Source organism: Lampetra fluviatilis, chromosome 58 (assembly GCF_964198595.1).
Source record: "Lampetra fluviatilis chromosome 58, kcLamFluv1.1, whole genome shotgun sequence".
Taxonomy (NCBI): Eukaryota; Metazoa; Chordata; class Hyperoartia; order Petromyzontiformes; family Petromyzontidae; genus Lampetra; species Lampetra fluviatilis.
In genome coordinates, this window is record NC_136332.1 from 2,696,512 (window position 1) to 2,724,485 (window position 27,974).

Below are 27,974 nucleotides of genomic sequence, written 5' to 3' on the forward strand. Positions count from 1 at the left end.
CCCCCCACCACCCCCACGTCTGCTCTGCCTCACCTCCCCCTCACCACCCCCACGTCTGCTCTGCCTCACCTCCCCCTCACCCCCTCACCACCCCCACGTGTGCTCTGCCTCACCCCCTCACCTCCCCCTCACCACCCCCACGTCTTGGCTCTGCAGAATCGAGCGCGCGTTTCGCATATTTGTCGTTGCCAGACCTCTCTTCTTGTAACGTCAAATATGCGGCATGAGGGAAGCGAAAAGACATCGCGCGCCTCTCTATTGCGTTATTGCGTTCTCCTTGTTTATTGCTTTCTCTTTTGTTATTTGGTTCTCTTTGGTTATTTCGTTTCTAGCGAATGCATTGAAACGCGCGCACAGCCACGGCGGCGTTCAGACTTCGTGTCGGTGTGAGGGGCCGCCACATTTACACCCTCGTTGTGTTTGATGGTTGTGATGATGATGGGGGGGGGGGTGTTCAACATTCGTTGTGTTTGATGATGGTGATGATGGTGATGGTGATGATGGTGATGATGATGGTGATGATGGTGATGATGATGATGGTGATGATGATGGTGATGATGATGAGGGGGGTGTTCAACATTCGTTGTGTTTGATGATGGTGATGATGGAGGGGTGTTCAACAATCGCGTGTCGTCAGGGGGGCCCCTCTAGAGGCCGCCAGGGGCCCCTAGCGGCCCTGCGATTAGATCGCCCGCCCGAGGTACAGTGCACCGCCGATAGCCCCATCGCGTTGGGATGTCGTAGGTGGCCAGCTCGCTTCTGTAGGAGAAGCTGCAGGAATAGGTCGGTGGGCTTTACCTGACGAGATGGTTTAGTTGTATGTGTACGTGTGTTTTCGTGATGTGTTTAGCTTTGGTACTTTGTAATTTGTGAGAAAAAAAAGCTGTTATAGCTCAACTCCGTCTGAGCACAACACTTGTTTTTCTGTCTTTAGGTCTGGAGAGCGGTGGGTGGTGAGCGGTGGGTGGTGAGTGGTGGCGGGTGGCTGGTGAGTGGGTGGGTGGCTGGCGGGTGGGTGAGTGGCTGGTGAGTGGCTGGTGAGTGGTGTTGGTGGTGGGTGAGTGGGTGGCTGGTGAGTGGGTGGGTGGTGAGTGAGTGGGTGGCTGAGTGGTGAGTGAGTGGCTGAGTGAGTGGGTGGGTGAGTGAGTGGCTGAGTGAGTGGGTGGGTGAGTGAGTGGCTGAGTGAGTGGGTAGGTGTCTGAGTGGCTGAGTGAGTGAGTGGCTGAGTGAGTGGCTGAGTGAGTGGGTGGGTAAGTGGGTGGGTGAGTGAGTGGCGAGTGAGTGGGTGGGTGGGTGAGTGAGTGGCTGAGTGAGTGGGTAGGTGGTTGAGTGGCTGAGTGAGTGAGTGGGTGAGTGAGTGGCTGAGTGAGTGGGTAGGTGGTTGAGTGGCTGAGTGAGTGAGTGGTTGAGTGAGTGAGTGGCTGAGTGAGTGGGTGAGTGAGTGGGTGGGTAAGTGGGTGGGTGAGTGGCGAGTGAGTGGGTGGGTGAGTGAGTGGCTGAGTGAGTGGGTAGGTGGTTGAGTGGCTGAGTGAGTGGGTAGGTGGTTGAGTGGCTGAGTGAGTGAGTGGCAGAGTGGTTGGTGGGCATGTCGGACGAGGCCGGAGACGGCGACGTCCTCCTGCACGCCGAGTTCGGCGCGAGGCGTCGCGAGAGCCGCGCGCGCTACGCGCTCACGCTCACGCGCGCCGCGCTGCATGCGCAGCCGCTGCCGCCCGCGGCGGCGCGAGACCCCTCGCGGCGTCTCCTCGTGCCGCTCGACGACGTCGTCGGCTGCCACGCGCTCAGACACAGGTGGGTGGGGTGGGGGGGTGACGTCACGACGAGGGATTGTGTGTGACGTCATCGGCTGCCACGCGCTCGGAGGTGACGTCACGACGAGGGATTGTGTGTGACGTCATCGGCTGTCACGCGCTCGGAGGTGACGTCACGACGAGGGATTGTGTGTGACGTCATCGGCTGCCACGTGCTCGGAGGTGACGTCACGACGAGGGATTGTGTGTGACGTCATCGGCTGCCACGCGCTCGGACGTGTGACGTCACGACGAGGGCTTTGTGTGTGCGAGGTGTGACGTCGACTGCCACGTGCTCAGACAGGTGACGGTCGTGACGAGCGTAGTGCGGGGTGTGACGTCATCGGCTGCCACATGGACAGGTGACGGTCGTGACGAGCGTTGTGCGAGTGTGTGTGTGCGGGGTGTGACGTCGTCGGCTGCCCCGCACTCGGACAGGTGACACGGGGGTCCGCGACGAGTGTTTTATGTGTGTGGAGTGCGGGGTGTGACGTCGTCGGCTGCCACGCGCTCGGACAGGTGACGGTCGTGACGAGCGTTGTGCGGGGTGTGATAATCGGCTGCAACACACTCGGATGACGTCACGACGAGTTACGTGTGGGTTAAGGGTGTGACGTCATGACAAATCCGGTCACGCACACTCCTCGATTATAAACAAGTTTGGTGGTGAATCTTGACTCATATTCTTTGGGTTACTTTCGGTAAAGCCACGTAGATAGAAAAAATAATAAAAGTAATAACTATCACGACGTTTCGATCGCAACACAACCAATCGTCTTCAGGTGAAAAAAGAGGGGGAAGCTGCTGAGGCAGGCTGTTTACAAAGGTATAGAGATGGGCGGGGCAGCTAATGTTAATGTAGGAGAGGTCTCCGTAACCGGTGACGATTGCTTGTGTTGCGATCGAAACGTCGTGATATTGTTATTATTTTTATATTTTTTTCTATCTCCGTGGCTTTACCGAAAGACCCAAAGAAATGTGGTGGTGTGCAACCACAATAAAAACAACTCAACATATTTGTCACAATAACACTGTGATCAATGTTATTATAGCCAACATTTAAAATAATGGACCTTTATTTACGTGCTATTAAGAAAGGCCATTGCCCAAAAATGTCACCTATTATATATTATTCATGTGCATGCCGCAGCGTAGACGAACGTGTTGAATTTTTCCGTTTCATCACAGTCGGGGTGGCTGAAATGTGGATCAAACGTCAGGATCTCGGTGGTGCCAGCTCACCGTCTCTGACACGGCCATTACGAACCTCGTAATGTCCTATGAGCCCCTGAAAAAAACACCCAGTCCGGGGAATGTAGCTCAGACTCCGCCTATGACATGGACTTTATAAAGCTGACCCTGCCATTATTAATTATTGTCAAAACCATATTTGTCAAACTTGCTCTGCCATTGGTCGTGGCTATCACGAACCTCACAATGCCATTGTGAACCCAACACGGCCATTACGAACCTGACGTTACGAACCCGACGTGGCCATCCTGAACCCCTCGCAACGTTCTTTATCTTCTTGGTTCTTTCGGTAAAGTCACATAGAAGGGAAATAATAAAAATAAAACATAATAAAATACAATTCTCACAACGTTTCGGCCACAACGCAAGCAGCCGTCCTCAGGTGAAGAACAGGTCTGTCGGAATGATAGACAGACGCTGTCTTTCCGACAGACCAGTTCTTCACCTGAGGACGACTGCTTGCGTTGTGGCCGAAACGTCGCGAGAATTGTATTTTATGTTTTATTTTTTATATAAGACAGCGTCTGTCTTTCCGACAGACCTGTTCTTCACCTGAGGACGGCTGCTTGCGTTGTGGCCGAAACGTCGTGAGAATTGTATTTTATTATGTTTTGTTTTTATTATTTTAATATTTCCCTTCTACGTGACTTTACCGAAAGAACCAAGAAGATGAATCCCTGCAGTCACGAAAGCTTTAAATCGAAATTTAACGTTCTTTATGTTTTCCTCCTCCCTCAGCAGACCGAAGTCGACCTCTTCGCAGCCTTCACCCTCCCCGCCGTCCCCATCGTCCCCGGCGCCCCCCGCGTCCTCGACCTATCAGTGGGCGTACGTGACGGTGTTTGCCTACCCGCGGGGGGGCGGCACGGGAAAGGGGCCCCGCTCCCCCACGCGACACACCTTCCGCATCGACTCGCACGGCGACGCCGATGGCAACATTCGCGAAGCACTCCGCTGGCAGACGGCCATTCTCAGCCTGCTCAGGGGTGAGTGAATGGGGGGCGGGTGGGGCAGTGTGTGTTTCACACTTCTCCATATATATAAAAGGCAAAGTTGTGATTATGTGTGTCTGTTCAAAATGTTTAGCGTACTTCCTGACATGCAACAAACTTGAAATTTGCCATGTGGGTACTTTCCAGACTGTACACCATGCAAACATTATAAAAATACACTTTTTTTTGGGGGGGGGGGGGGGAGCTCAATAATGCAGATATTTTTTGCACGGCAAGTGTGCTGTGACGTCAAATCTGTCACGTGACCCGCGTGTGTGGAAGCGTAACGCATCGTAGTGTAGTGGTTAGCGCGCCGCGCTACGAACCCGGCGACCCGAGTTCGATTCCCGCTCACGGCCACCACCGGTGACGATTATTTGAACCAGACCTAGGCCTCCCCTAGGTCGATTCAGCCTTTAAACAATGAACTGGTGTGGTGTGTGAACATCGCCACTGGGGAGACAAAGGTGGCCGGGCGTGGTGAATCCAAGTCCCGGGCGAAGCCGGGTAGTAAAGCTCGTCAGATTATAAAACGCACCGCCCCCATATTTTAAAAGAAAGGTTAGGGGTGCTCATATAATTAGGAAAATGCACTATCTTCTGGGAAACGTACTTTAATCCAGCAGCTGTTCAGAGTCATCTTCCGGAGGATGGTTTTTGCACAGCGATGCATGACCAGCCCCAGGAGGCATCTGTGACACCACCATCAGCCGATCAGAATCATCATCCTCTCCGCAATGTAAAGCGGCGCATTCATAATCGTCGTCTAGAAGATGGACCAAAACCAGGCAAAGTCACTGGGTTTCGGCCAAACATGCCAATATTGAAAAGAATCACTTGGAAATTACTTAATTGGGATCACACACAGCAGCAATATCGCTCCCGCCTGTGAAACTAATGCCGACTCTGCACTATAAGAATGGTGTAAATACCAATTGCACTCGCTAAAGTGACGTAGAAGGGAAATAATACAATAATAAAAATAAAAGACGCGCTCTTTCCGACAGCTCGATTCTTCACCTGAGGACGGCTGCTTGCGTTGTGGCCGAAAAGTCGTGAGAATTTTATCATGTTTTATTTATTTCATTATTTCCCTTCTACGTGACTTTACCGAAAGAACCAAGAATATGCGCTCGCTAATTGCCGTTATTATGCCAGGTAGTAGACATTGGCGCACCGAGTACATTTTGTCTCTCGATATATTTGGAAAGCGTTGCATTTGGGATTATGAGATGCTCCGGGAAATGAGACACGCCCCCCCCCCCCCCCAAACTTGTGCCCGGTGTCAATAATGTAAATCTGGTCAAACACATCTGTACAAACACTATCACAGACAAAGGATCCCTATATAGCCTTAACCGACTGTTGGGGCAAGTGCTGTTAGCGAGTAGCACCTATCATACAAACTAACACACACACTGACTCTAACACACTAACACAATGACCAAGATTTCACTTAGGCCGGCATGGCACAGATACGTGTCACCGATGTTGACTGTGAGCGTTAATCGAGTGCTGTCATTGCAGCACTTGTGCCAGGCTAGGTGCCCTTAGAGGCCATGACGTGAAGAAGTGATGAAGGCTTGCTGGCAGGAGGACACGGGACAGATCCCGGTGTGATTGATAGTCTGACCGAGATGACTGACGCGCAAACTATTGGAAAGACAAAGATCACCCGTACAGCCTTAAATGTTTGGGGTAAAAGCTATTAGCAAGTGCCTATGGATGCCAGCATGGCACATGGACACTCACGCCCAGTGGCAAACACGTAACACTCAAAGATCCCGGAGTAGAAGATGCAACCCTCAACTTTTACTTTACAGTACAGGGAGAGAAAAAACATGCGTGTGTTACATAATCCGTAGTGTAGGTAAATTCTAAGCCACGTGAAAATAGAACTGAGAATGTGAACATCTGTGCATTAGTTTGCTTTGCATTTACAACTTTGTAAACGGAGATGTCTTTTAGAATTGTGGTAGAACAGGTTTGTTTTGGCCCACGCTGCCCGAGTGTGATGCCAATGACCTGCAGGGTGATTTCACTCCTCTCTGCTGTGGGGCTCATTCAGAACCACAATGAGCACTGCACCCGTGGCACTCATCTTTTTCACGATTTAAATCGACGCCAGTGGAGTTGGTGGCACAGCAAGTGAGCGCACCGCAATATGAACTCAGTAAAGTCACGTAGAATGAAAGTAATAAAATAATAAAAATAAAACATAATAAAATAATTCTCACGACGTTTCGGCCACAACGCAAGTAGCCGTCCTCAGGTGGATAGCAGGTCTGTTGAGGAGACAGAGTCTGAATGTGTCCTCGACAGACCTGCTCTCCGCCTGAGGACGGATACTTGCATTGTGGCCGAAACGTCGTGAGAATTATTTTATTATGTTTTATTTTTATTATTTTATTATTTCCATTCTACGTGACTTTACCGAAAGAACCAAGAAGATGAATCCCTGCAGTCACGAAAGCTTTAAATCGAAAAATGAACTCAGTAGTCCAAGTTCGAATTCCTGGCCACGGCCAACATCACTGGCAAGTGAATTAGAACTGGTCTCGCGCTCCTTGAACTATTTGGGGGGTCCAAAAGTAAAACGCGTTGGTTTCTGGATTTGTCTCGATTATAAACGGACTCGAGGTAGGAGCGGTGGCGCAGTGGTTAGCACTCTACGCTGCGAACCTCACCCATCCCAGATTATTCCCGCTCAAGGCGAACATCAGTGTGCGAGTGACATCTGGACCTGTCCTGCCCCCCCCCCTACTCACCCATTTCACCTACCCACATTGACCACAGTGGTGAAGTTTGGTAAAAAATAAAGCCATGGCCAACGCAGTGTGGTGGTGGGGGGGTATTGATCCATTAGTTTATTGATAATCGTTGGAATTTATTAGTAACGATAGCTGTTGTCTCTCTGACGTGGCCATTATCAACTTGGATAGATTAAGATTTCCCGAGCTGCTGTAGTCGTTGCAGTTAATGTGTAACCATGTGGGGTCTCTGCCAGTTAAGGTCTTTGTGGTGCTGTCCCCTACATGGCAAACAGCTCAAAGATCACTCTGCTGTGATATTACAGTTCAGTGTGCTTTATTTAAGCAGGTAAGAGCCCATTGAGATGAATTGCCTCTTGCGATCGACATCCTTTAGTTAATGAGGTGATAACCCATTGAGACGAAGAATCTGTTCTGGTTGATGCCCTTTATATAACCAAGGTGTCAGCCCACAGATATTTCTTCTCATTTAAAATGTGGATTTCCGAGCCTGTGTAGTCTTTATCAGCATGACCTTTGGAGCCAGCATTTTACTACAGCCAGCTTAACATTTTAGGCACAGTCGTTAAGAAACCCCTGAGAAAGACACCCAACTCCAGGGCTTGAACCTTGAACCCAGGAGTTCGGCAACGCCAGCCTGCATTCGAGATGGCCGTGGTGAACCTGCCGGACAGAGAGAGGTGGAGCGGTTGGTTACTACACTGCACTTCAAGCCATCCGAGTTCGATTCCTGGCCACAGCCATCATCATTGGCAAATCTTCTGCTTGCATTTGGCTGGATTAATAGCAACTTATGGTGGGACTATGTCTACATTAGGAGCAGTAAGCCATGCAGTGACTTCAATTGCTGTGTGGCGGATTGCTTAAGTGCTACAGCTGTACATGGCAGTTCTGGTTCACTCGAAGACTTACATAGAGACCCATAGTGACTCATAGACTTAAATAGATTTCATTGTCGTTCACGACTGTGCGAGCTAACAGAGAAGACCCATAGACTGACACAGGGACCCATAGACTCGCGTGAATTGTCGAGGTTAATATTTGACACACCGCTGTGCCGTTGATACTCTGGGCGGCATTGCCGCATTCACACGGGGCAGGTAACTCTCTTGACCAATACATGGCCACCAACCAGAGGTCGCAAACGGGTTTTGATTCCTTACCCGTACCCGGCCGCACCAGGGTCGCAAACGGGTACCCGTACCCGATACCCGGCCGGGTATGGGTAGCCGGGTATCGGGTAGGGTACGGGTATCGGGTACCCGATTGCGACCTCTGCCACCAACCCTTCACCAGCCCACACAGACCGGCGTGCTGAAGTATGGTCAAACGACCCCATGATGAGAGAGGCATGAGGAGGCGTCCATCCAGCAGCGGGTTGATAAAGGGCGGTGCGATATACGCAGGAAGAGAGCGAGAGTGGGTGAATGCCTGCGAGTTGCTATCAGCTGAGGTATCTCTTGCACAATGCCAAGAGCTGGCACGTCAATGCTCGCACTTGCCCAATGTCTCCCTACAGTGGATAGCCTTCATTAGAAGTGCCCTCAGAGCAAATACATCCATAATGCAGTTTTTTTGGGTTAGATCGCGTAACTATAAACTTGTCGTTAAACACGCCACTCAGCCAATCGGCGACGTTTCACGATGCATCTATATTTGGGCGTCGAACCCAAAGCACCTCTATTATGGGTAATATTGGCCGCGAAAGCCTACGTGTTAAACAGAGCAAATACAACTGTGAACCAATTCTACAGTTCTCTGGCGATGTGAAAGAGGCTTTCTACTCGAACGAGCTTTGAGGCATTGGTGCCCATCCGGGGGTGGTGACGCGGCCCAGCAACAGCCGCGTTCGCCGCTCGTTTCACGAGGTTCGTGGTTGGAACCCAGCGGGCCGCCCTGATTAATACTGCAGTGTGCGTGCGTGTTAGCTGTGAAAATACTACGATATACGGCGTCGACTTCGCGGTAGACTTCACAGATCACGTGGCGTCAATCGCAAGAGTTACGCCGTCGCATGCCCGTGTCATGGTCCGGATTTGCCAAAGTTGAAAACAATGACACCTCAAATGACTCGGTTGGAATTGCGCATAAACATGGCGGTGATATCGCCCTCTAATGGCAAAACGTGGCAGAATCCTCCTGAAAAATAGTCGGGAGACTCGGTGAGACATTCTGGGGCAAACAGGCATAATACAATTATAATGCATCAGCATCACCATGATCATCATCAGCAACATGTTATTTATATCCCACCTCCCATGCCCATACAAACATATCCCCTATGCGTCGATGGTGTCACCACTGGCACGCACAAATAACCCGCAAAGACTTGTAGACTGCTGAGGCAAGTGAGCAACTGTTTAGGTCAGCTTGGCCCGCAGAGACGGTGGTGTGATCAGCGCTGAAAGTTTGCCTACTGCACGTCAACTACTCATTTAAGGCCGAGTTGAACTATGGGAGACCCAGGACCGGTTTAGATAATTATCACCGCTGATGTGAGCCTTGGCCAGGAATGGAACTGGGCTCGTCATGTTCACAGCACAGTGCGCTAACCACAAAGCCACCACTCCCTACTCACATACAACAAAGATCCCCCGTATAGCCTGAACAGATTGTTGGGGCAAGTGCTGTTAGCGAGCACCTATGAAGGTTGGCACAGCACACAAGGGGGTGGGTGGCCAGCACCACGCCTGGCTGCCTTTGTCTCCCTCGTGGCGATGTTTACACACCTCACCAGGTATTCATTTGAGGCTGAGCCGACAGAGGGGAGGCCCAGGACCGGTTCGGATAATCGTCACTGGTGTTGGACATGAGCGGGAATCAAACTCGGGTTGTCAGGTTCCTAGCGCTGCGCGCTAACCGCGACACTACCCCTCCGTTACAACAACAACCGCCATTCGCCACTAAGTGGCGGTGACGTCACCACGACGCTCGTGCCAGGCCATGTGCACCTTGAGGCCACGTGAAGGGTCGAACGCCCGTTGGCAGGAGGTCACGGGGCAGACCCAGGTGCCATGGGTTGGCTGACTTGAGATGACTGGCTGATGCACCACCTGTGCCCCCTACTGTGCCAACTTGCTGTGCTTTAGCCATCCGGCGCTCCGCTCGTTGTTGTGAGCGTCGCTCCTCCGCCCTCCGTTGTTGTTGGAGGGCGACTGCCTCCAACTGCCCAGTAGCGTCCTTCACGAGCCTCCTCCACAGAGGCCGATCTTGACACCGCTGGTACCAGTCATCGGCAAGTCCACTCAGCTCCACATCCTCGTGTACCACGTCACTCCATCTCTTCTCTAGCCCGTGCCGCGCCCTTTTAGCTCCCTCGATCCGGCCGAACAAAAGCTGTTTGGTCATGCGGTGATTGAGCATGCGCGCTACATGGCCCAGCCAACGCAGCCTTGGCTGCCGGAGGTGCTCACCGATGGGATTTTATCCAGATCTTTCGAGGATTTGTGAGCTCCTCACACAATCCAGCCTGGTTAAACCCAGAATGGATCATAGGCAGGCCAGCCTAAATGTTTCTAACCGGCGAAGATGTTCAATTAGAGGGGGTCCACGTTTCGCCAGCGTAGAGAAGGGAGGGAATGACTGTGGCCAAGAAGACCTGAAGCTTCGTGCGGAGCGACAGACCAGGTAGCTTCCACACAGCGTTACGCAACCGATGAAAATATAATGCTGCTCGACTGATTCGGAGTGAGACCTCTGCTGTTAAACTGGAGCCGGTCATGAGCACACTGCCCAGGTATGGGAAACTCTCCACTCTCCCTACAACTGCCCCATCACCGATTGGGAGTTGTGGGGGTGGAGTGTACGATGGTACAAAATGCCCAGGCAGGTGCTTAGTTTTGGTGGGGCTGATGGTAAGGCCCCACCTCTTAGTGGCAAACTCCAGGTTCAACAGCAGCACCTCCAACTCCTCCTCTGAGTAAGCAGCAATTGCCAGATCATCGGCAACCCGCGACCACCACCCATCCCCCTACACACACACACCCGCATACTGTATAGACACACACCCAGGAATAGGTTCTGATATTATTTGACACTGGAGCGTGTTTGTTGAACCTGGTTAAAACTCTGAAGAGACCAGGATTTGCAAGAGTGATCTGGGGTCACCGTCAGGACAGAAAACCAAAAAGTGGAACAATGGAATCCAGTCAGGTGGCTCAGTGGTCTAGCAAGCCACTCGCAATCGGAAGATTTAGCGAAGTTGAAATCCTGCTTGTGTGTTACCGCAGCCCATCGTCCCTCTGTGGGTCTGATAATGAGCGCCGCGCTGTGGGGAAGTTCCCCCCCCCCCATCATCGAAGCGTTGAATGACAAACGACTCGCTCTGCAGGGCCGTAAACAGGCGAGCACCGGTGGCGTCATTGCTCACTTACTTGGGCAGAAATTCACTTTGACGTTTCGCAGCGACAAAGCAAATTGATAATTATCGGTGCCGTCACGGGAAAAATCTAACAAATGTGGCAACATTTATATTATGAGCGTAAATTCAGTACCCCTGCAGCAAACAATTAATCACACGGACGCTAATCCTGATCAGGAACAGGATTGACTGGGTTAGCGAGTGGTTGGTGTGCCAATCGACTCACCAAACCACTACTTTCCACTCCGTGACCACAACCCATGTGCGCGCAGTCGCAGTACTGTAGCGCATAAAAGTACACGGGGGTATAAATGAGCAGGGCAGTGTTGTGTGTAAACACAGACACATGCGCCCAGGCTGTTGGGACAGGTGCCGTCAGCGAACACCAACAACAATAACAGTCGCCATTCGCCAGTCAGTGGCGGTCACGTCATCACAGTGCTCGTGCCAGGCTAGGTGCACGCTGAGGCCACAGGAACTGTTGAAGGCTCTCTGCTAACAGGTCTCTGATTGAGATGGCTGGCAGGTGCACCACCTGTGCCCCCCCCCCCGCCCCACTCGGCCAGATTGCGCGTTTTAGCCGCCCGGGGCTCCGCTCGTTGTTGTGAGCGCCGCTCCCCCACCCTGTTGTTGAAGGGTGACTCCCTCGAACCGCCCGGTAACTTCCTTCACTAGCCTCCTCCATAGGGAGGCCAATCTTGACAGTGCCTCTAGCAGTCATCTGCAAGTCCACTCAGCGCCACGTCTTCCTTGACACGCACAAGCACGCACACACACACAAACACACACACCAACACACTCGCACACTACAATGTCGCTTATCTGACCGTCACTTATCCCCCCTGATCAATTAACCGGCCACCGTAGTATTTGTGCGCGGTGGTGTAGTTTGCACTTTATACAGATGTTTAAAAATGCGGCTAATTCACATATCTGCCTGTACCTCGGTTCCGAACGAGCCGGATATGTGACATGGTGCTGTACACAAGACAAAGATCCCCCGTGTAGCCTTCACAGACTGTTGGGGCAAGTGCTGTTAGCGAGCACCTATGAAAGTTGGCACGGCACACGAGGGGGTGGGTGGCCATCACCACGCCCGGTTGCCTTTGTCTCCACAAGTGGTGATGTTTACACACCGCCCCAGGTACTCATTAAGTCTGAGTCAACCTAGGGGAGGCCCAGGACCGGTTCAGAAAATCATTACTGGTGTTGGTCGTGCGGGGAATCGAACCCGGGTCGCCAGGTTCGTAGCACGGCACGCCGCTACACCCCCCCCCCCCGCACACACACACACACACAAGAACGTACACTCGCACCCCGCTTATCCATGATCACATTCCAACAATGTCCCCCGTACAGGTGACATTAGACAAATAACTTTGCTATTAAGAGGCGAGACTGGTCGGGCCGGTCGTCTTTCATCGGTTCACATCCACATTCTTGAGCCGGTAAATCCTAAGAATCCTATTATTGTGTGAACATTCAAAACTCGGCACACTCGCCAATAACACTGCTGCCCCGAAAAGGAACGGTATAGGCAACGTTTTGGGGAATTGCCCTTCTCCGTGGCACATAGAGAGACTGAAGAGATAGGATAACAAGAGTAGTCGTGGGTGTAGCTGTGTGAATCTGTCGCATCTGGGTTAATACGTAGGGCTTTCGCGAACAATATCATCCACAATAGAGGTTTTTGGGCTTAGATCGCGTAAATATATAAATGCGTCGTTAAACCCGCCACAGCCAATTAGTAAGGTTTGTCACGTAGACAGAACGTGTCAATTAGTTACTAGTACAGCACGCCGGTGTGTTGGACAGCAAAGCCACAACATTGCAAAGCCACAACATTTCAAAGCCACAACATTCTAAAGCCACAACATTGTAAAGCCACAACATTGCAAAGCCACAACATTGCAAAGCCACAACATTGTAAAGCCACAACATTGCAAAGCCACAACATTGTAAAGCCACAACATTTCAAAGCCACAACATTTCAAAGCCACAACATTTCAAAGCCACAACATTGCAAAGCCACAACATTGCAAAGCCACAACATTGCAAAGCCACAACATTGCAAAGCCACAACATTTCAAAGCCACAACATTGCAAAGCCACAACATTGCAAAGCCACAACATTGCAAAGCCACAACATGGTAAAGCCACAACATTGCAAAGCCACAACATTTCAAAGCCACAACATTGCAAAGCCACAACATTGCAAAGCCACAACATTGCAAAGCCACAACATTTCAAAGCCACAACATTGCAAAGCCACAACATTGTAAAGCCACAACATTGCAATGCCACAACATTACAAAGCCACAACATTGCAAAGCCACAACATTGTAAAGCCACAACATTGTAAAGCCACAACATGTCAAAGCCACAACATGGTAAAGCCACAACATTGTAAAGCCACAACATTGCAAAGCCACAACATTGTAAAGCCACAACATTTCAAAGCCACAACATTTCAAAGCCACAACATTGTAAAGCCACAACATTGCAAAGCCACAACATTGTAAAGCCACAACATTGCAAAGCCACAACATTGTAAAGCCACAACATTTCAAAGCCACAACATTTCAAAGCCACAACATTGCAAAGCCACAACATTGCAAAGCCACAACATTGCAAAGCCACAACATTTCAAAGCCACAACATTGTAAAGCCACAACATTGCAAAGCCACAACATTTCAAAGCCACAACATTTCAAAGCCACAACATTGTAAAGCCACAACATTGCAAAGCCACAACATTTCAAAGCCACAACATTGTAAAGCCACAACATTGCAAAACCACAACATTGCAAAGCCACAACATTGCAAAGCCACAACATTGCAAAGCCACAACATTGCAAAGCAACAACATTGCAAAGCCACAACATTGCAAAGCCACAACATTGTAAAGCCACAACATTGCAAAGCCACAACATTGCAAAGCCACAACATTGCAAAGCCACAACATTGCAAAGCCACAACATTGCCAAGCCACAACATTGCCAAGCCACAACATTGCCAAGCCACAACATTGCAAAGCCACAACATTGCAAAGCCACAACATTGCAAAGCCACAACATTGCAAAGCCACAACATTGTAAAGCCACAACATTTCAAAACCACAACATTTCAAAGCCACAACATTGTAAAGCCACAACATTGTAAAGCCACAACATTGCAAAACCACAACATTGCAAAGCCACAACATTGCAAAGCCACAACATTGTAAAGCCACAACATTGTAAAGCCACAACATTGCAAAACCACAACATTGCAAAGCCACAACATTGCAAAGCCACAACATTGTAAAGCCACAACATTGCAAAGCCACAACATTGCAAAGCCACAACATTGCAAAGCCACAACATTGCAAAGCCACAACATTGCAATGCCACAACATTGCAAAGCCACAACATTGCAAAGCCACAACATTGCAATGCCACAACATTGCATAGCCACAACATTGCAAAGCCACAACATTGCAAAGCCACAACATTGCAAAGCCACAACATTGCAAAGCCACAACATTGCAAAGCCACAACATTGCAAAGCCACAACATTGCAAAGCCACAACATTGCAAAGCCACAACATTTCAAAGCCACAACATTGTAAAGCCACAACATTGCAAAGCCACAACATTGTAAAGCCACAACATTGCAAAGCCACAACATTGTAAAGCCACAACATTTCAAAGCCACAACATTTCAAAGCCACAACATTGCAAAGCCACAACATTGCAAAGCCACAACATTGCAAAGCCACAACATTTCAAAGCCACAACATTGTAAAGCCACAACATTGCAAAGCCACAACATTTCAAAGCCACAACATTTCAAAGCCACAACATTGTAAAGCCACAACATTGCAAAGCCACAACATTTCAAAGCCACAACATTGTAAAGCCACAACATTGCAAAGCCACAACATTGCAAAGCCACAACATTGCAAAGCCACAACATTGCAAAGCCACAACATTGCAAAGCCACAACATTGCAAAGCCACAACATTGCAAAGCCACAACATTGCAAAGCCACAACATTGCAAAGCCACAACATTGCAAAGCCACAACATTGCAAAGCCACAACATTGCAAAGCCACAACATTGCCAAGCCACAACATTGCCAAGCCACAACATTGCAAAGCCACAACATTGCAAAGCCACAACATTGCAAAGCCACAACATTGCAAAGCCACAACATTGTAAAGCCACAACATTTCAAAACCACAACATTTCAAAGCCACAACATTGTAAAGCCACAACATTGTAAAGCCACAACATTGCAAAACCACAACATTGCAAAGCCACAACATTGCAAAGCCACAACATTGTAAAGCCACAACATTGTAAAGCCACAACATTGCAAAACCACAACATTGCAAAGCCACAACATTGCAAAGCCACAACATTGTAAAGCCACAACATTGCAAAGCCACAACATTGCAAAGCCACAACATTGCAAAGCCACAACATTGCAAAGCCACAACATTGCAATGCCACAACATTGCAAAGCCACAACATTGCAAAGCCACAACATTGCAATGCCACAACATTGCATAGCCACAACATTACAAAGCCACAACATTGCAAAGCCACAACATTGCAAAGCCACAACATTGCAAAGCCACAACATTGCAAAGCCACAACATTGCAAAGCCACAACATTGCAAAGCCACAACATTGCAAAGCCACAACATTTCAAAGCCACAACATTGTAAAGCCACAACATTGCAAAACCACAACATTGCAAAGCCACAACATTGCAAAGCCACAACATTGCAAAGCCACAACATTGCAAAGCCACAACATTGCAAAGCCACAACATTGCAAAGCCACAACATTGCAAAGCCACAACATTGCAAAGCCACAACATTTCAAAGCCACAACATTGTAAAGCCACAACATTGCAAAACCACAACATTGCAAAGCCACAACATTGCAAAGCCACAACATTGCAAAGCCACAACATTGAGCGATCTAACCCAAAACACCTGTATTATGGCTGGAGCATCTAGTGGAGTGAATCTGGAGTGGAGTAAATGTGTAATATCTATCAATATATCCGTAGAGAATGCGCCCCCTTTATATAAGCTCATTAATGGCTCCCGTGCCGGCCGCGAGAGCACATCCAAACACTCTGCATGAAAAGATTTACCAGCTCAAAGGGAAGTATAAATCTGGCGGGGCCGTGCACGTGCGCGTGTGTGTGTGTCTCTGTGCCTCTCACCGGGGTTTCATAGTGGCCACGTTAAGAGACGCTGAGACAGAGCCACTGATGTCTCGGATGGTGTTAAAAACGTTGGCGATGATGTTTGAGTTTGATGATGATGATGAATTTAATAATATTGTTTTTCCACTTTTTTATGGCAACAAAAATGAAACCTTTTTACAAGGATTCATGCCCTGCATTAACCACAATACTTGCAGTCAAAATGCAAACAAAAACACACTATGATAATATATAGATGATGATGATGAATTTATTAACGATTTTAACGACGCCGGTGGTGCTGTTATAGTTGACGGTGACGTTGGTGATGTTGGTGATGCTGTGATTGTTGATGGTGATGCTGTTGGTGATGCTTGTAATGTTGATGCGATTGATGATGATGATGTTGGTGATACTGTGAGTGTTGATGGTGACGTTGGCGAAGCAGTCGGTGTTAATGTTGTGATGATGGCAGTGATGATGGTGATGCTGATGAACTTGCTGATGAACTTGTTGATGATGTAGGAGAGAGAAGCCCCTCAGGCCTCCCACCTCGTCGCCGCCGCCTCCTCATCCTCGTGAACCCGTTCAGTGGGACGAAGAAAGCTCAGCTGAGGTGTCAGCGCATCCTGCACCCCATGATGGAGGAGGCCGACATGCAACACCACACCATCATCACGGGTACCACACCATCAACATCACACCATCACGTGGTACCACACCATCACCATCATCATCACGTGGTACCACATCATCAACATCACCAACATCAACATCACGTGGTGCCACATCATCAACATCACCACCATCACGGGTACCACATCATCAACATCATCATCACGTGGTACCACATCATCATCAACATCATCAACATCATCATCACGTGGTACCACATCATCAACATCACCATCATCATCACGACGTGGTACCACACCATCAACATCACCGTCACCACATGGTACCACATCATCAACATCATCAACATCATGAACATCACCACGTGGTTCCACATCATCATCATCACACCATCACCACACCATTACTATGAGAACACCAACAACAGTACCATCATATCTTCACCATCTCTATCACGAAGACCATCACACGATTATCACAACATCACCACACCATCACCATGGGTACACAATGCATATCGCCATTGCAACATCATTATCACCATCACACCGTGACGATCAACACAGAATCATCATCGTTGTAACATCATCACCACAACCACGGGTACACCATCAACATCGCCATCGCAATATTATCATCATCATCATCATCATTGCCACACCATGGGAGTTTCACGACATGTTTGTGGTAATACAACAACCCTCGCTACCTCCACAGTATATACTCTTTTGTTCTTTCGGTAAAGTCACGTAGGTGAAAATATGAATAATAATAAAATAAAATAGAATAAAAATATAAATAACTTTTAAAAATTTCGATTTAAAGCTTTCGTGACTGCAGGGATTCATCTTATTGGTTCTTTCGGTAACTTAAAAAAAAAATATTTAATTTTATTATTTTTATTTTCACCTACGTGACTTTACCGAAAGAAACTTCAAATCTAGAATTACCTCCACGGTGCTGGATTACAGGCCACTTGCATAACCACCGCAGCCTGTGATGCGTTGTTGATGATGATGTTGATGATGCTGATGATGCTGATGATGCTGATTATGCTGATGATGTTGATGTTGATGCTGATGATGTTGATGATAATGTTGATGATGTTGTCTGACAGAGAGGGCTGGGCATGCAAGCACCTTGGTTCAGCAGATGGACCTCTCCGAATGGGACGGGATCGTGATCGTGTCGGGAGACGGACTCCTGTTTGAGGTGAGCTGATCACGGGGACCGCATCATCAACATCACACCATCAACATCTCATCATCAACATCACACCATCACCACGGGTACCACATCATCAACACCACACCATCACCACACCATCACCACACCATCATCACACCATCATCACCGGTACCACATCATCAACATCACACCATCACCACACCATCATCACGGGTACCACATCATCAACATCAAACCGTCCGTCTTTTCATCGGCTGCGTAAGTGACGCTGTTTTGCAAGTCGCCTTGCCTGTCGCTCTGTGTGTGTGTAGTGTAGTGTGTAGTGTGTGTGTGTAGTGTGTGTGTGTAGTATGTAGTGTGTGGAGTGTGTGTGCAGTGTGTGTGTAGTATGTAGTGTGTGCAGTGTGTGTGTAGTATGTAGTGTGTGGAGTGTGTGTGCAGTGTGTGTAGTGTTAGTGTGTGTGTGGTGTGTAGTGTTTGTAGTGTGTTGGGGGTGGATGTGTAGTGTGTTTGTGTATTGTCTGTGTAGCGGTTAGCGCGCTGCGCTATGAACCTGGCGACCCGAGTTCGATTCCCGCTCACTTTCAACACCAGTGACGATTATCTGAACCGGTCCTGGGCCTCCCCTAGGTCGACTCGGCCTCAAATGAGTACCTGGCGCGGTGTGTAAATATCGCCACTGGGGAGACAAAGGCGGTCGGGCGTGGTGCTGGCCACCCACCCCCTCGTGTACTGTTTCGGCCTTCATAGGTGCTCTCTAACAGCACTTGCCCCTACAGTCTGTTAAGGCTACACGGGGGGTCTTTGTCTTTGTCGTCTGTGTTAGCGATGTGTGGGAGCAGTGGTGTAGTGGTTAGCGCGCCGGGCTACGAACCTGGCAGCCCAAGTTCGATTCCCGCTCACGGTCAGGGTCAGTGACAAATATCTGAACCAGGACTTTTCCTCCGCTAGGTCAACTCGGACTTAAAACGAGCACCTGGTGCGGTGTGTAATCATCAGCAATGGGGGGGGACTAAGACTAAGGGTGTGGTGCTGGCCACCCACACTCTCGTGTGCTGTGCCGGCCTTCACAGATATCCGCTAACACGGACTTGCCCCAACAGTCTGTTAAAAGCACGACTGGAGATCTTTGTATTTAGTTTTTTTCAGCTCTATATTTGTTTCTCTGTGTCCCTCTGTATGTGAGTCTCCGCGCCACCATATGTGTGTCTCTGTCATTGTATATCCATGGGTCTCTCTGTGTGTCTCAGGTTATAAATGGCCTCATGTCTCGTCCGGACTGGAAAGACGCGATCCGGATTCCGCTGGGGATCTTCCCGTGCGGATCTGGGAATGCCCTGGCTGGATCGATCAACCACTACACGGGGTACTCGCCCCAACACTCGCACCGACACCCAGACACGTTCAGCCCCAACACCAACACCCAGACACACACAGCTAGCCCCAACACTCGCACCAACACCCAGACACACACAGCTAGCCCCAACGCGAGCCCGGACACCATAGCCCAGCCATCCTCGTGGGAGCGCCACGGCCACTTGCCTCATCACTCACTCTAACCTCTCCTCCCCATCTTCCCCTCCTCTCGCTATCACCTCTCAACCCTCGATCTCCTTCTCTGCATCTCCTCTGTCTCTCTCCGATTCCCTCCTTCATGCTCCACCTTTCTTCCCTCTCAACCCTCCATCTCTCTCTTCCCACCCCTCCTGTCTCCTCTCTTGCCCCTCTTCTCTCTCCCCTACCCTCCATTCCCTCCCCTCCCTCCTCCCCTCCTCCCCTTCTCTCCTCCTCTGCCTCCTCTGCCTCCTCTGCCTCCTCTCTCCCCTACCCTCCTCCACTCCCTCTTCTCCTCCCCTCCTTCTCCCCTTCTCTCCTCCTCTGCCTCCTCTCTCCCCTACCCTCCTCCACTCCCTCTTCTCCTCTCCTCCTCCCCTCCTCCTCCCCTCCTCCCCTTCTCTCCTCCTCTCCTCCTCTGCCTCCTCTCTCCCTTACCCTCCTCCACTCCTCCTCCCCTCCTCCTCTCCTTCTCTCCTCCTCTGCCTCCTCTCTCCTCTACCCTCCTCCACTCCCTCTTCTCCCCTCCTCCTCCCCTTCTCCCCTCCTCTGCCGCCTATCACCCCGCCACCGTAGCCACGACATGGTGATGGGCGACGTGCTGGCGCAGCACCTGGCGTTCCTGCTGTGCCGGGGCGGCGTGGCGCCGCTCGACCTGGTGTCGGTGCGCTTCGCCTCGGGACGCCGCCTCTTCTCCTTCCTGTCGGTGGCGTGGGGCTTCGTGTCCGACGTCGACATCGAGAGCGAGCGCTTCCGCGCCATGGGGCCCGCGCGCTTCACGCTGGGCGCCATCGTGCGCCTCCTCTCGCTGCGCAGCTACCCGGGCCGCCTCTCCTTCCTGCCGGCGGAGGCGGCCGTCGGCAAGCGCTCCCTCGCTCGCAGCCTCACCACGGCCGGCACCCGCGTCGTCGACGACGCCGACACCGCCGGGCTCCGCCGGCAGATGTCGGACCTGGGGCCGTGCGAGACGGGCGCGGGGAACGTGCGGGACATGAGGCGCAGCGCCGGCGAGGAGGCGGGGAGGAAGGGGGCGGCGGCGGCGCCGGACGAGATCTTGGACGAGAATCGTAACGGGCACGGGGGCAGCGGCGCCGATGACGACGACGCCGTGTTTGGCAGCAGCGATGCGCTGGAGCGTCTGGGCAACAATCCGGACGAGACGAATCATCGCGGGACGAGCGACCGCGAGGAGGGACGGGCGGGGACGGGAAGCGAGAACGATGTTGGCGGCGGAGGAGGAGGAGGGATCTCCACTGGAGCCAACAACCCGGGTTTGGACAACGACGACGACGTGTTCGACGGCGCCAATCTCGGGACGGCGGAGCCCGGCGAGGCGACAAGTGAACCCGGCCGGACCTCGCGCCCGGATAGAACCGCGAACCCCTTCGTCGACGCCAACGGCGGCACGGCGCTGCCCGGCGGCGGCGTGAACCCGCTCGGCCCCGAGGACGACCTCCTGCCGCCGCTGGACGAGCCGGTTCCCCCTTCGTGGGTGACCCTGGAGGGCGACTTCGTGCTGGTGCTGGGACTCTACCAGTCGCACCTGGGCGCCGACCTGGCAACGGCGCCGGCGGCGCGCGCCGACGACGGCGTCATCCACCTGCGGGCCGTGCGACGGGGCGCCCCCCGCGCCGCGCTCGTCCGCCTGCTGTTCGGCGCCGGCGGCGAGGCGGAGCCGGCGCTCGCCCCGTTCCTCACGGCGGAGCGCGTGCGGGCCTTCCGCCTGCGGCCGCTCGGCAAGGAGGGCGGCATCGTGACGGTGGACGGGGAGCGCCTGCCCTGCGAGGCGCTGCAGGCCCAGGTGCATCCTGGGATCGCCAACGTCATGGGCTTGGGCGGCGCGGGGCCGCGTGGCGCCGTCTGACGGGCGAGCGGGGCCAGCCGTGGCCGCCCGCTCCCATCCTGCGTTGCGACGACTTGCGCACATTCCGTTCCTTGGCTGCTGCTGCTGTTATTATTATTATTTCTTGACCATTGCACGTTGTAGCCATGGAATGTCCTGCCCGGGGCCCACCTTACTTAGTGCGAGGCTCAGGGTCGTTATTAGGGTTAGGGCTCGTGTTGGAGTATGCGTAGTGCGGAACTCACACGGAGGCAAAGTGACGTAACACCCGCTGATTCCTTATCAACCTCCACACGCGCCGGTTGTAGGCGCACACTACACCGCACGCACAGCACCACGCATGGTACACATGAATCTCTACTAGCTACCACGACTCTCACTTCCCCCCCCCCCCCCCCCTGTGGGTTCCAGCTCGCCGGCATTTATTCCTTTAGACTTCGCCGACCTTCCAGGACCTGCCCGACAGCCAACCCGCAGCCCACACACAGATGCCTATCCTTAGCCGCACGTGCGTCACTCAATTACCACACGTGCCTCTCATCAGCTGCGCGTGCATTACTACACTACATGTGCATTGGGCTGAGGGTTAGTGGAATGGGCCATTGTGTTTTGACAGCAGGGTTACTATTAGAATCGGGTTAGGCTTAGGGCTACTCGCTGTGATGTGGCGTCACGTCGCTCAAGCACGGGACCAATTACCCCAATGCCTCCACTTACAAAATGGGGTGAGGTGCCAGGTGTTGGTTGTTATTAAGGGTTAGAGGCTAGGGTTAGGGCTATGGTCGGTGTTAGGTTTACATTTTACGATTATAATTAAGGCTGTGGCCTGTGCTAGGGTCGGGGTTAATGTAAGGGCTAGGAATAGCGTTAATTTCAAGTTGTTTGTGATGTAGATTTGAAGTTTTCGTGCCTGCAGGGATCCATACTCTTTGGTTCTTTCGGTAAAGTCACGTCGGTAGGAAACAAAATCAATTAAATCACACCGTGATTGAATTTTACCGCAAGAACCAAAGAGAGTAAGTTTATTATGTGTTGGTGGTGGTGATGATGATACTTATGCCTTAATGCAATCTCACCACGAAGACGCTACGATACACGGTACGTTAAGAGAGCCACGACAATTGTAGTCATCCATTTCGGAAAAAATATCGTCACGTGGTGATCGTCGCTGGCTCCTTCATTGTCGCCTAAATATTTAATTTCCTGACGAAATATTTCATTATTTATGAAAGAGCAATATCTAAAGTTGATATAAAAACAATTAGTAGTAGGGCCGTCCTTAGGGTGCGGGGCCTTCAAACTGAACAGGGCGTATGACGTCTGACACCCCCGCGACGTCGAAGTGTGCGATGTGCCCCCCCCCTCCCCAAAGTACGGGGCCCGGGGCAGTCGACCCGATCCGCCGTCTCCCCTAGGCACGGCTCCAGGAAGTTATTACCCAAGACATTTGTACTTTCTAAAAACGTTTTGCGGAATTTTTGTTTTTTTAATATATATTGGTAGTGCCGGCTCACTGCGTGGGTGCTGATGCCTTCCCTCTCATCTGTGGTTATCCACAAATAGAGGAGTTTTGGGTGAAATGGCGTAAAATATCAATGTGTCGTGAAACCCACCATGGCAATTTAGTAAGCTTTGTCACTTACATAAAAACGTGTCATTTCCTTACGAGTTAAGCACACCGGTGTGTTGGAGAATAAACCCACAGCTACAATTCGAGCACGACGTTTCACCGGTAATTGAAACCAGCATCATCAGGCGAACGTTGTAGTGGAATTGTACATTTTTTAGTGGGTTTACTGTTTCATATATCGGTGTGCTGAACTAGTCACGAATTCGCACGTTTTGGTTTACGTGACAAACCTTACGAATTGGGCCGTGTCGTGTGGCGGCGGGTTTAGCGACACACATTTATATCTACGCGGTCTCACCCAAAAAAACCTCGTGGGTAATATTGGTCGCGAAAAGCCCCACAGCTACGTGTTCAACTCATCTGTGGTTCCTCCCCACGCCCCCGAGCCGTCCACTCTGCCTCCCTTCGAAAGCGGGCGAATCCTGCGCAGCGCTTTCGAGAAGTTGAACATCACTGCAATTGTACGACGTCCTCATCACCGCAGTTGACATCACGACTGTTGGCGTAACTGACGGCATGCGCGTTGCAAGCGCGATGGGAGCGGTTAACGATCATCGGGGCTCGGGGCGGCGAGCGTCGGGTGACCCGCAGTTGGGGGACGCTTCAGCAATCTCTCTCGGCACTGACTCGCCAATGAGCGGCAGGAAAAAAATGCAATAAAATTGTGAAATGCAGAGTCACGGGAAACTGGTAACGCGTTTGGTCGCCGCGTCGCAAACTCGGATATCAAATCGTAACGTGAAAAATGACATTGCGGGGAAGGACCAAGCAATGTCGCCGCTTGACTTCCGCCCAATCAAAAAAATTCGCCTAGAAAATCGCCGAAATTGCTTCCGTTGATTTGAAGTCTCGGCATCTCCGATGGTGGACATTCCACATTGCTATGGGAGGGACCAGTCTATTCCATATAATGACCACTAGTGTTGACTTAACACAAAGTAGGTGTTACTTAATTTACCCAACCTGGATATATATATGATGATGGCAATGACGATGATGATGGTGGGCTGAGTCAACCCAAGACTGGGTTTTGAACTCGGGGGCCTAACGATTCATATATTAGTTAATTCAAATTGATTATGACACTCGCGATACATCAGTTGAATCCTGTGTTATTCAGAGCCAATGTTTTGTTTTAACACGCGCTATTTAGACGATCGTTGGTGCCCTGATTAGCGCACTGCATTCTGAACCTGGCTCCCCCAAAGTCACATCCTGGCCATGGCCAGCATCAGTTGTGAGTGATATCTGAACAGATCCTGTTGAGATATCACCAACCTTCTCCCCCTCCCACCTCCTTTACCAACCCACGCTGACCAGTGCGGTGAGATATCGGCAGCCGTCTGGGTAGATGGGCAGTGATGCCCTGGCGAATGCACTCTGTTGAATCGCGTTGTCAAGTCGCCGTAGAGTAGGTTTGTTCTGTTCTTGATTTGAAGCTTTCGTGACTGCAGGAATCCATACCCTCTCGTTCTTTCGGTAAAGTCACGTAGGTAGAAAATAGAATAAAAATAAATCGCGACGTTTCGATTGCAACACAGGCAATCGAAACGTCGTGATTTATTTTTATTTTATACCCACGTGACTTTACCGAAAGAACCAGAGAGTATGTTATATTCATCTCCAAGGGTAATTTCACCTGGTGGTCTGCTCAGACCTCAGTCGGTTGAATAAACGAGGAAAACATATCAGAGGCGGCAGTGAGTTGCCGCTGCTGAGATCCTGGCCTTGAGCCCTGGGCCTGGGGGTGTCTCTCTCAGGGGGTTCGTAATGGCCATGTCTGCCACACTGAGTTGGCACTTCAGAGATCGAGTCTTGAGCCCTGGGCGCTTCTCTCTCTCTCTCAGGGGTTCATAATTGTCAATGACTCAGAGACCCACAGACGTACAAAGAGACCCATAGACTCTTACAGAGATGCGTAGACTTGCACAGAGACCCAAAGACTCGCACAAAGACCTATAACTGACTTGCCCTTCTCGATGTATCTGTCCAGTGTCTTAAGGTGCAGTCACATTTCGACGCAGTCTAATCCAATAATCTATTGCATATCATCCTATGGGTCACTAGGTCAGTCTATGGGTCTCTGTTTCTGTACTACATCTTGGGGCACATTGAGACTCACAGGGACTTCGCATGTAATTAACAGCGGGACCCACTAATTTGGAACTAAGGATGCTTCCGGAGATGACATTGCATTAAAATACGCGGAGATCACGAGAACGCTTTTGAAGGTCAAATTAAAAGTCTCCAGCAGCATCGCTAGCGTAGCTTTAACTAGGGCCGAACGATTTGGGGAAAATATGTAATTGCAATTTTTCTGACAGATATTGCTATTTGATTTGCGATAAAATGTTTTAAAGTCAAGCTTCAGTTGAATATTCACTGTGTAATAGATTTAAAACACGTGATGGAGCATTACCACATGATACCATCAAAAATATGAACTGCTCTATATATTCTAATGTAAGGATGAGAACTTAAAATATATTAGTTACTTCCAACATTTATTTATTTACAAAAAAATATTTAAATAGAATCAAACATATTTGTAAAGTTAAATAATTAAAGTTATAATAATAATACAAAATAAAACAATTTCAATAAGAAAGCAATAGGACTTTTCAAATCGCAAAAAATCGCAGCCTTTGCGATTTGCTAATCGCATTGTTTCAAATTTCGATTTTAAATCGATTCATCGTTCAGCCCTCGCTTTGACTGCGTCGGCTGTCTAGGGATGGAGCCCAGTCGTGAAGTTCAAGTTCATTGATTAGGTATAGCCCTGTGAGCCATTCAGCTCTTGAATCGGGTGCAACCGCAACAAACAAAAAACAAAAACATGAACAAGAAAACATCTTAAAGTGACTATGTGACTGAGTGCAAACAGAAAATCCAAGAAAAGAGCAAAATATTGCAGAAAAAGCACCGTACACCAACGCTGTGTGCAAAAATCCCAGTGGGATGCAAGTCAAACAACAACAACAACCACAAGACAACTTAGATTAAGGCCATCAGTCTAACTCCGTACTTGCAGCTGGTGGAGTCCTCCGCCCGTGGGCAGGTCCCATGGCTGGAGGCTTCCTCTCCGTTCTATCCGATTGCACCCCCCCCCCTCCTCGCCCTACAGCAACCCTACACTCGGGATGTTGAGCCAAAGCGAGATCGAGCACCGACGTGGATTCCCACCCCCCCCCCACCACCGCCCCCTTTGCCTTCTCCGCAAGTCTTATTGAGGCGACGCCATCGCTCGTAGAGGCGCGACCCCAGGTGCGGATCGAGATTTGCGTCGGACAGCGGGTGAGGAGTGGACGATGCTTATTATTCGTCTATTCTCTGGTGTCGTCTGCTCGAGCAGCCGTGCACAGCTGATGATCATTTGAGCGTCGTTATTGAGCGCGGGTGGGGGGGGGTCTTAGCCCCTCACAAAAGGTCGCCCTTGATACAACTTAAGTTGGTGTGATGGACACAATGAATGGATGAGTGCCTGAATGCAGTTTAATGTAATAGCTGTGGGGGAATGCTACGTACTTTTGGCACTAAAATGAAAACGAGAATGACTGATTTTTATCTTTTTTTCCAACGTTCTGAACATGGCCTTAAACTGAGTGCCTGAATGAAGAATGCTGACTGCACAATCAAACTGCCGAGTTTGGCAAAAAAAAAGTTGAAGGCATTAAAAAAAATCAATATATTTATACGCCGTCAGAATTGCGGCTGTAAACTCACGTCTTGTGGCTGTGTTTAAGTGACAAGAGCAGTTGGGTGATGGGCTCGTATGATGACGCTGTGTTTATTCAACACAGTCTGATGTGTTAGGATATATAGCTCATGTATTGCAATAGTTGTGTATAACGGAAAGCCATTACAGTAAAACCTTGGATTGCGAGCATAATTCGTTCCGGAAACGTGTTTGTAATCCAAAGCACTCGTATATGAAAGCGAATTTCCCCATAAGAAATAATGGAAACTCGGATGATTCGTTCCACAACCCAAAAATACTGTCTTCATATAAAAATGATTAATACAAAATACCTTTTTATATTACTATTTAATTTAATATAAAGTGATAAAATGTATTATTTAAATTTAATCGTGGCTGGTGTGAGGGAAACGAGAGAGAGGAGGGTTATTGTGTAGGACGACTTTCACTTACAGTACAGTTACTAAAGAACAGTCACTACACTTGGACACAAAATTAAAAAAATGCTTTACGCACACACACGTGGTCACAACACTGTAGTAACCAGTCTACGCTCGCACGGATGTTGACTATACAAGTGAGGCACGCTGACTGAGACCGAGCATGGGAGACGATTACCCACAATCCCGCAGCGAGAGAGAACCATCGGCTCAGTTGTGATCACGTGACGCTCGGCAGAAAAAGCGTATACTGTACGTACCCTACAGTACTCGTATTGCAAGACATCGCTCGTTTATCAAGTTAATATTTATTTAAAAAATTTGCTCGTCTTGCAAAACACTCGCAGACCAAGTTACTCGCAATCCAAGGTTTTACTGTAATTGATTGACGTGGTGTGAGCCAAACGAAGGTAGCACTTGTAAGGTGAGCGTGTCCTGCATTGCATGCGTCGAGGGTTCTTTATTGGACGATCGGGTTCTGTATTGAATGGGACGAGGGTTCTGGTGTTTAGTTATATAATTGTTATTTAAAGTTTCATTTGACAGTTGCTGGGAGACTTGCGTAAAGTCCACAATGATGTCAATAAAACTTATTTAATTTATCTCGAAGTGATTGA

The 27,974-nt window shown here is 50.0% G+C and overlaps 2 protein-coding genes across 3 annotated transcripts in view; one reads left to right on the forward strand and one right to left on the reverse strand.

Moving 5' to 3' along the window:
• TBC1D24 (TBC1 domain family member 24) overlaps positions 1–27,974 on the reverse strand; it is a 525,632-nt gene that overhangs the window by 85,893 nt on the left and 411,765 nt on the right. The window lies entirely within an intron of this gene.
• Positions 1,464–27,966, forward strand: LOC144950587 (sphingosine kinase 2-like). 2 transcript variants are annotated; one of them, XM_078880733.1, is made up of 6 exons: positions 1,464–1,791; positions 3,780–4,027; positions 16,895–17,050; positions 18,123–18,217; positions 19,444–19,559; positions 20,324–27,966. In XM_078880733.1, the coding sequence occupies exons 1-6, from the start codon at positions 1,586–1,588 to the stop codon at positions 21,609–21,611; spliced, it is 2,109 nt and encodes a 702-aa protein (XP_078736859.1). In that variant the 5' UTR covers positions 1,464–1,585; the 3' UTR covers positions 21,612–27,966. The 2 variants fall into 2 exon arrangements, with proteins under 2 accessions (XP_078736859.1, XP_078736860.1); XM_078880734.1 differs by having other exon boundaries at positions 3,783–4,027.

What these genes read in the sequence shown, in the direction of transcription:
- LOC144950587 (XM_078880733.1), top strand. Translation starts at nt 1,586, where the DNA reads ATGTCGGACGAGGCCGGAGACGGCGACGTCCTCCTGCACGCCGAGTTC. An exon ending in GAGACGGACTCCTGTTTGAG is followed by an intron (nt 18,218 to 19,443) that starts GTGAGCTGATCA and finishes TGTGTGTCTCAG; the next exon opens with GTTATAAATGGCCTCATGTC. An exon ending in TCGATCAACCACTACACGGG is followed by an intron (nt 19,560 to 20,323) that starts GTACTCGCCCCA and finishes CCGCCACCGTAG; the next exon opens with CCACGACATGGTGATGGGCG.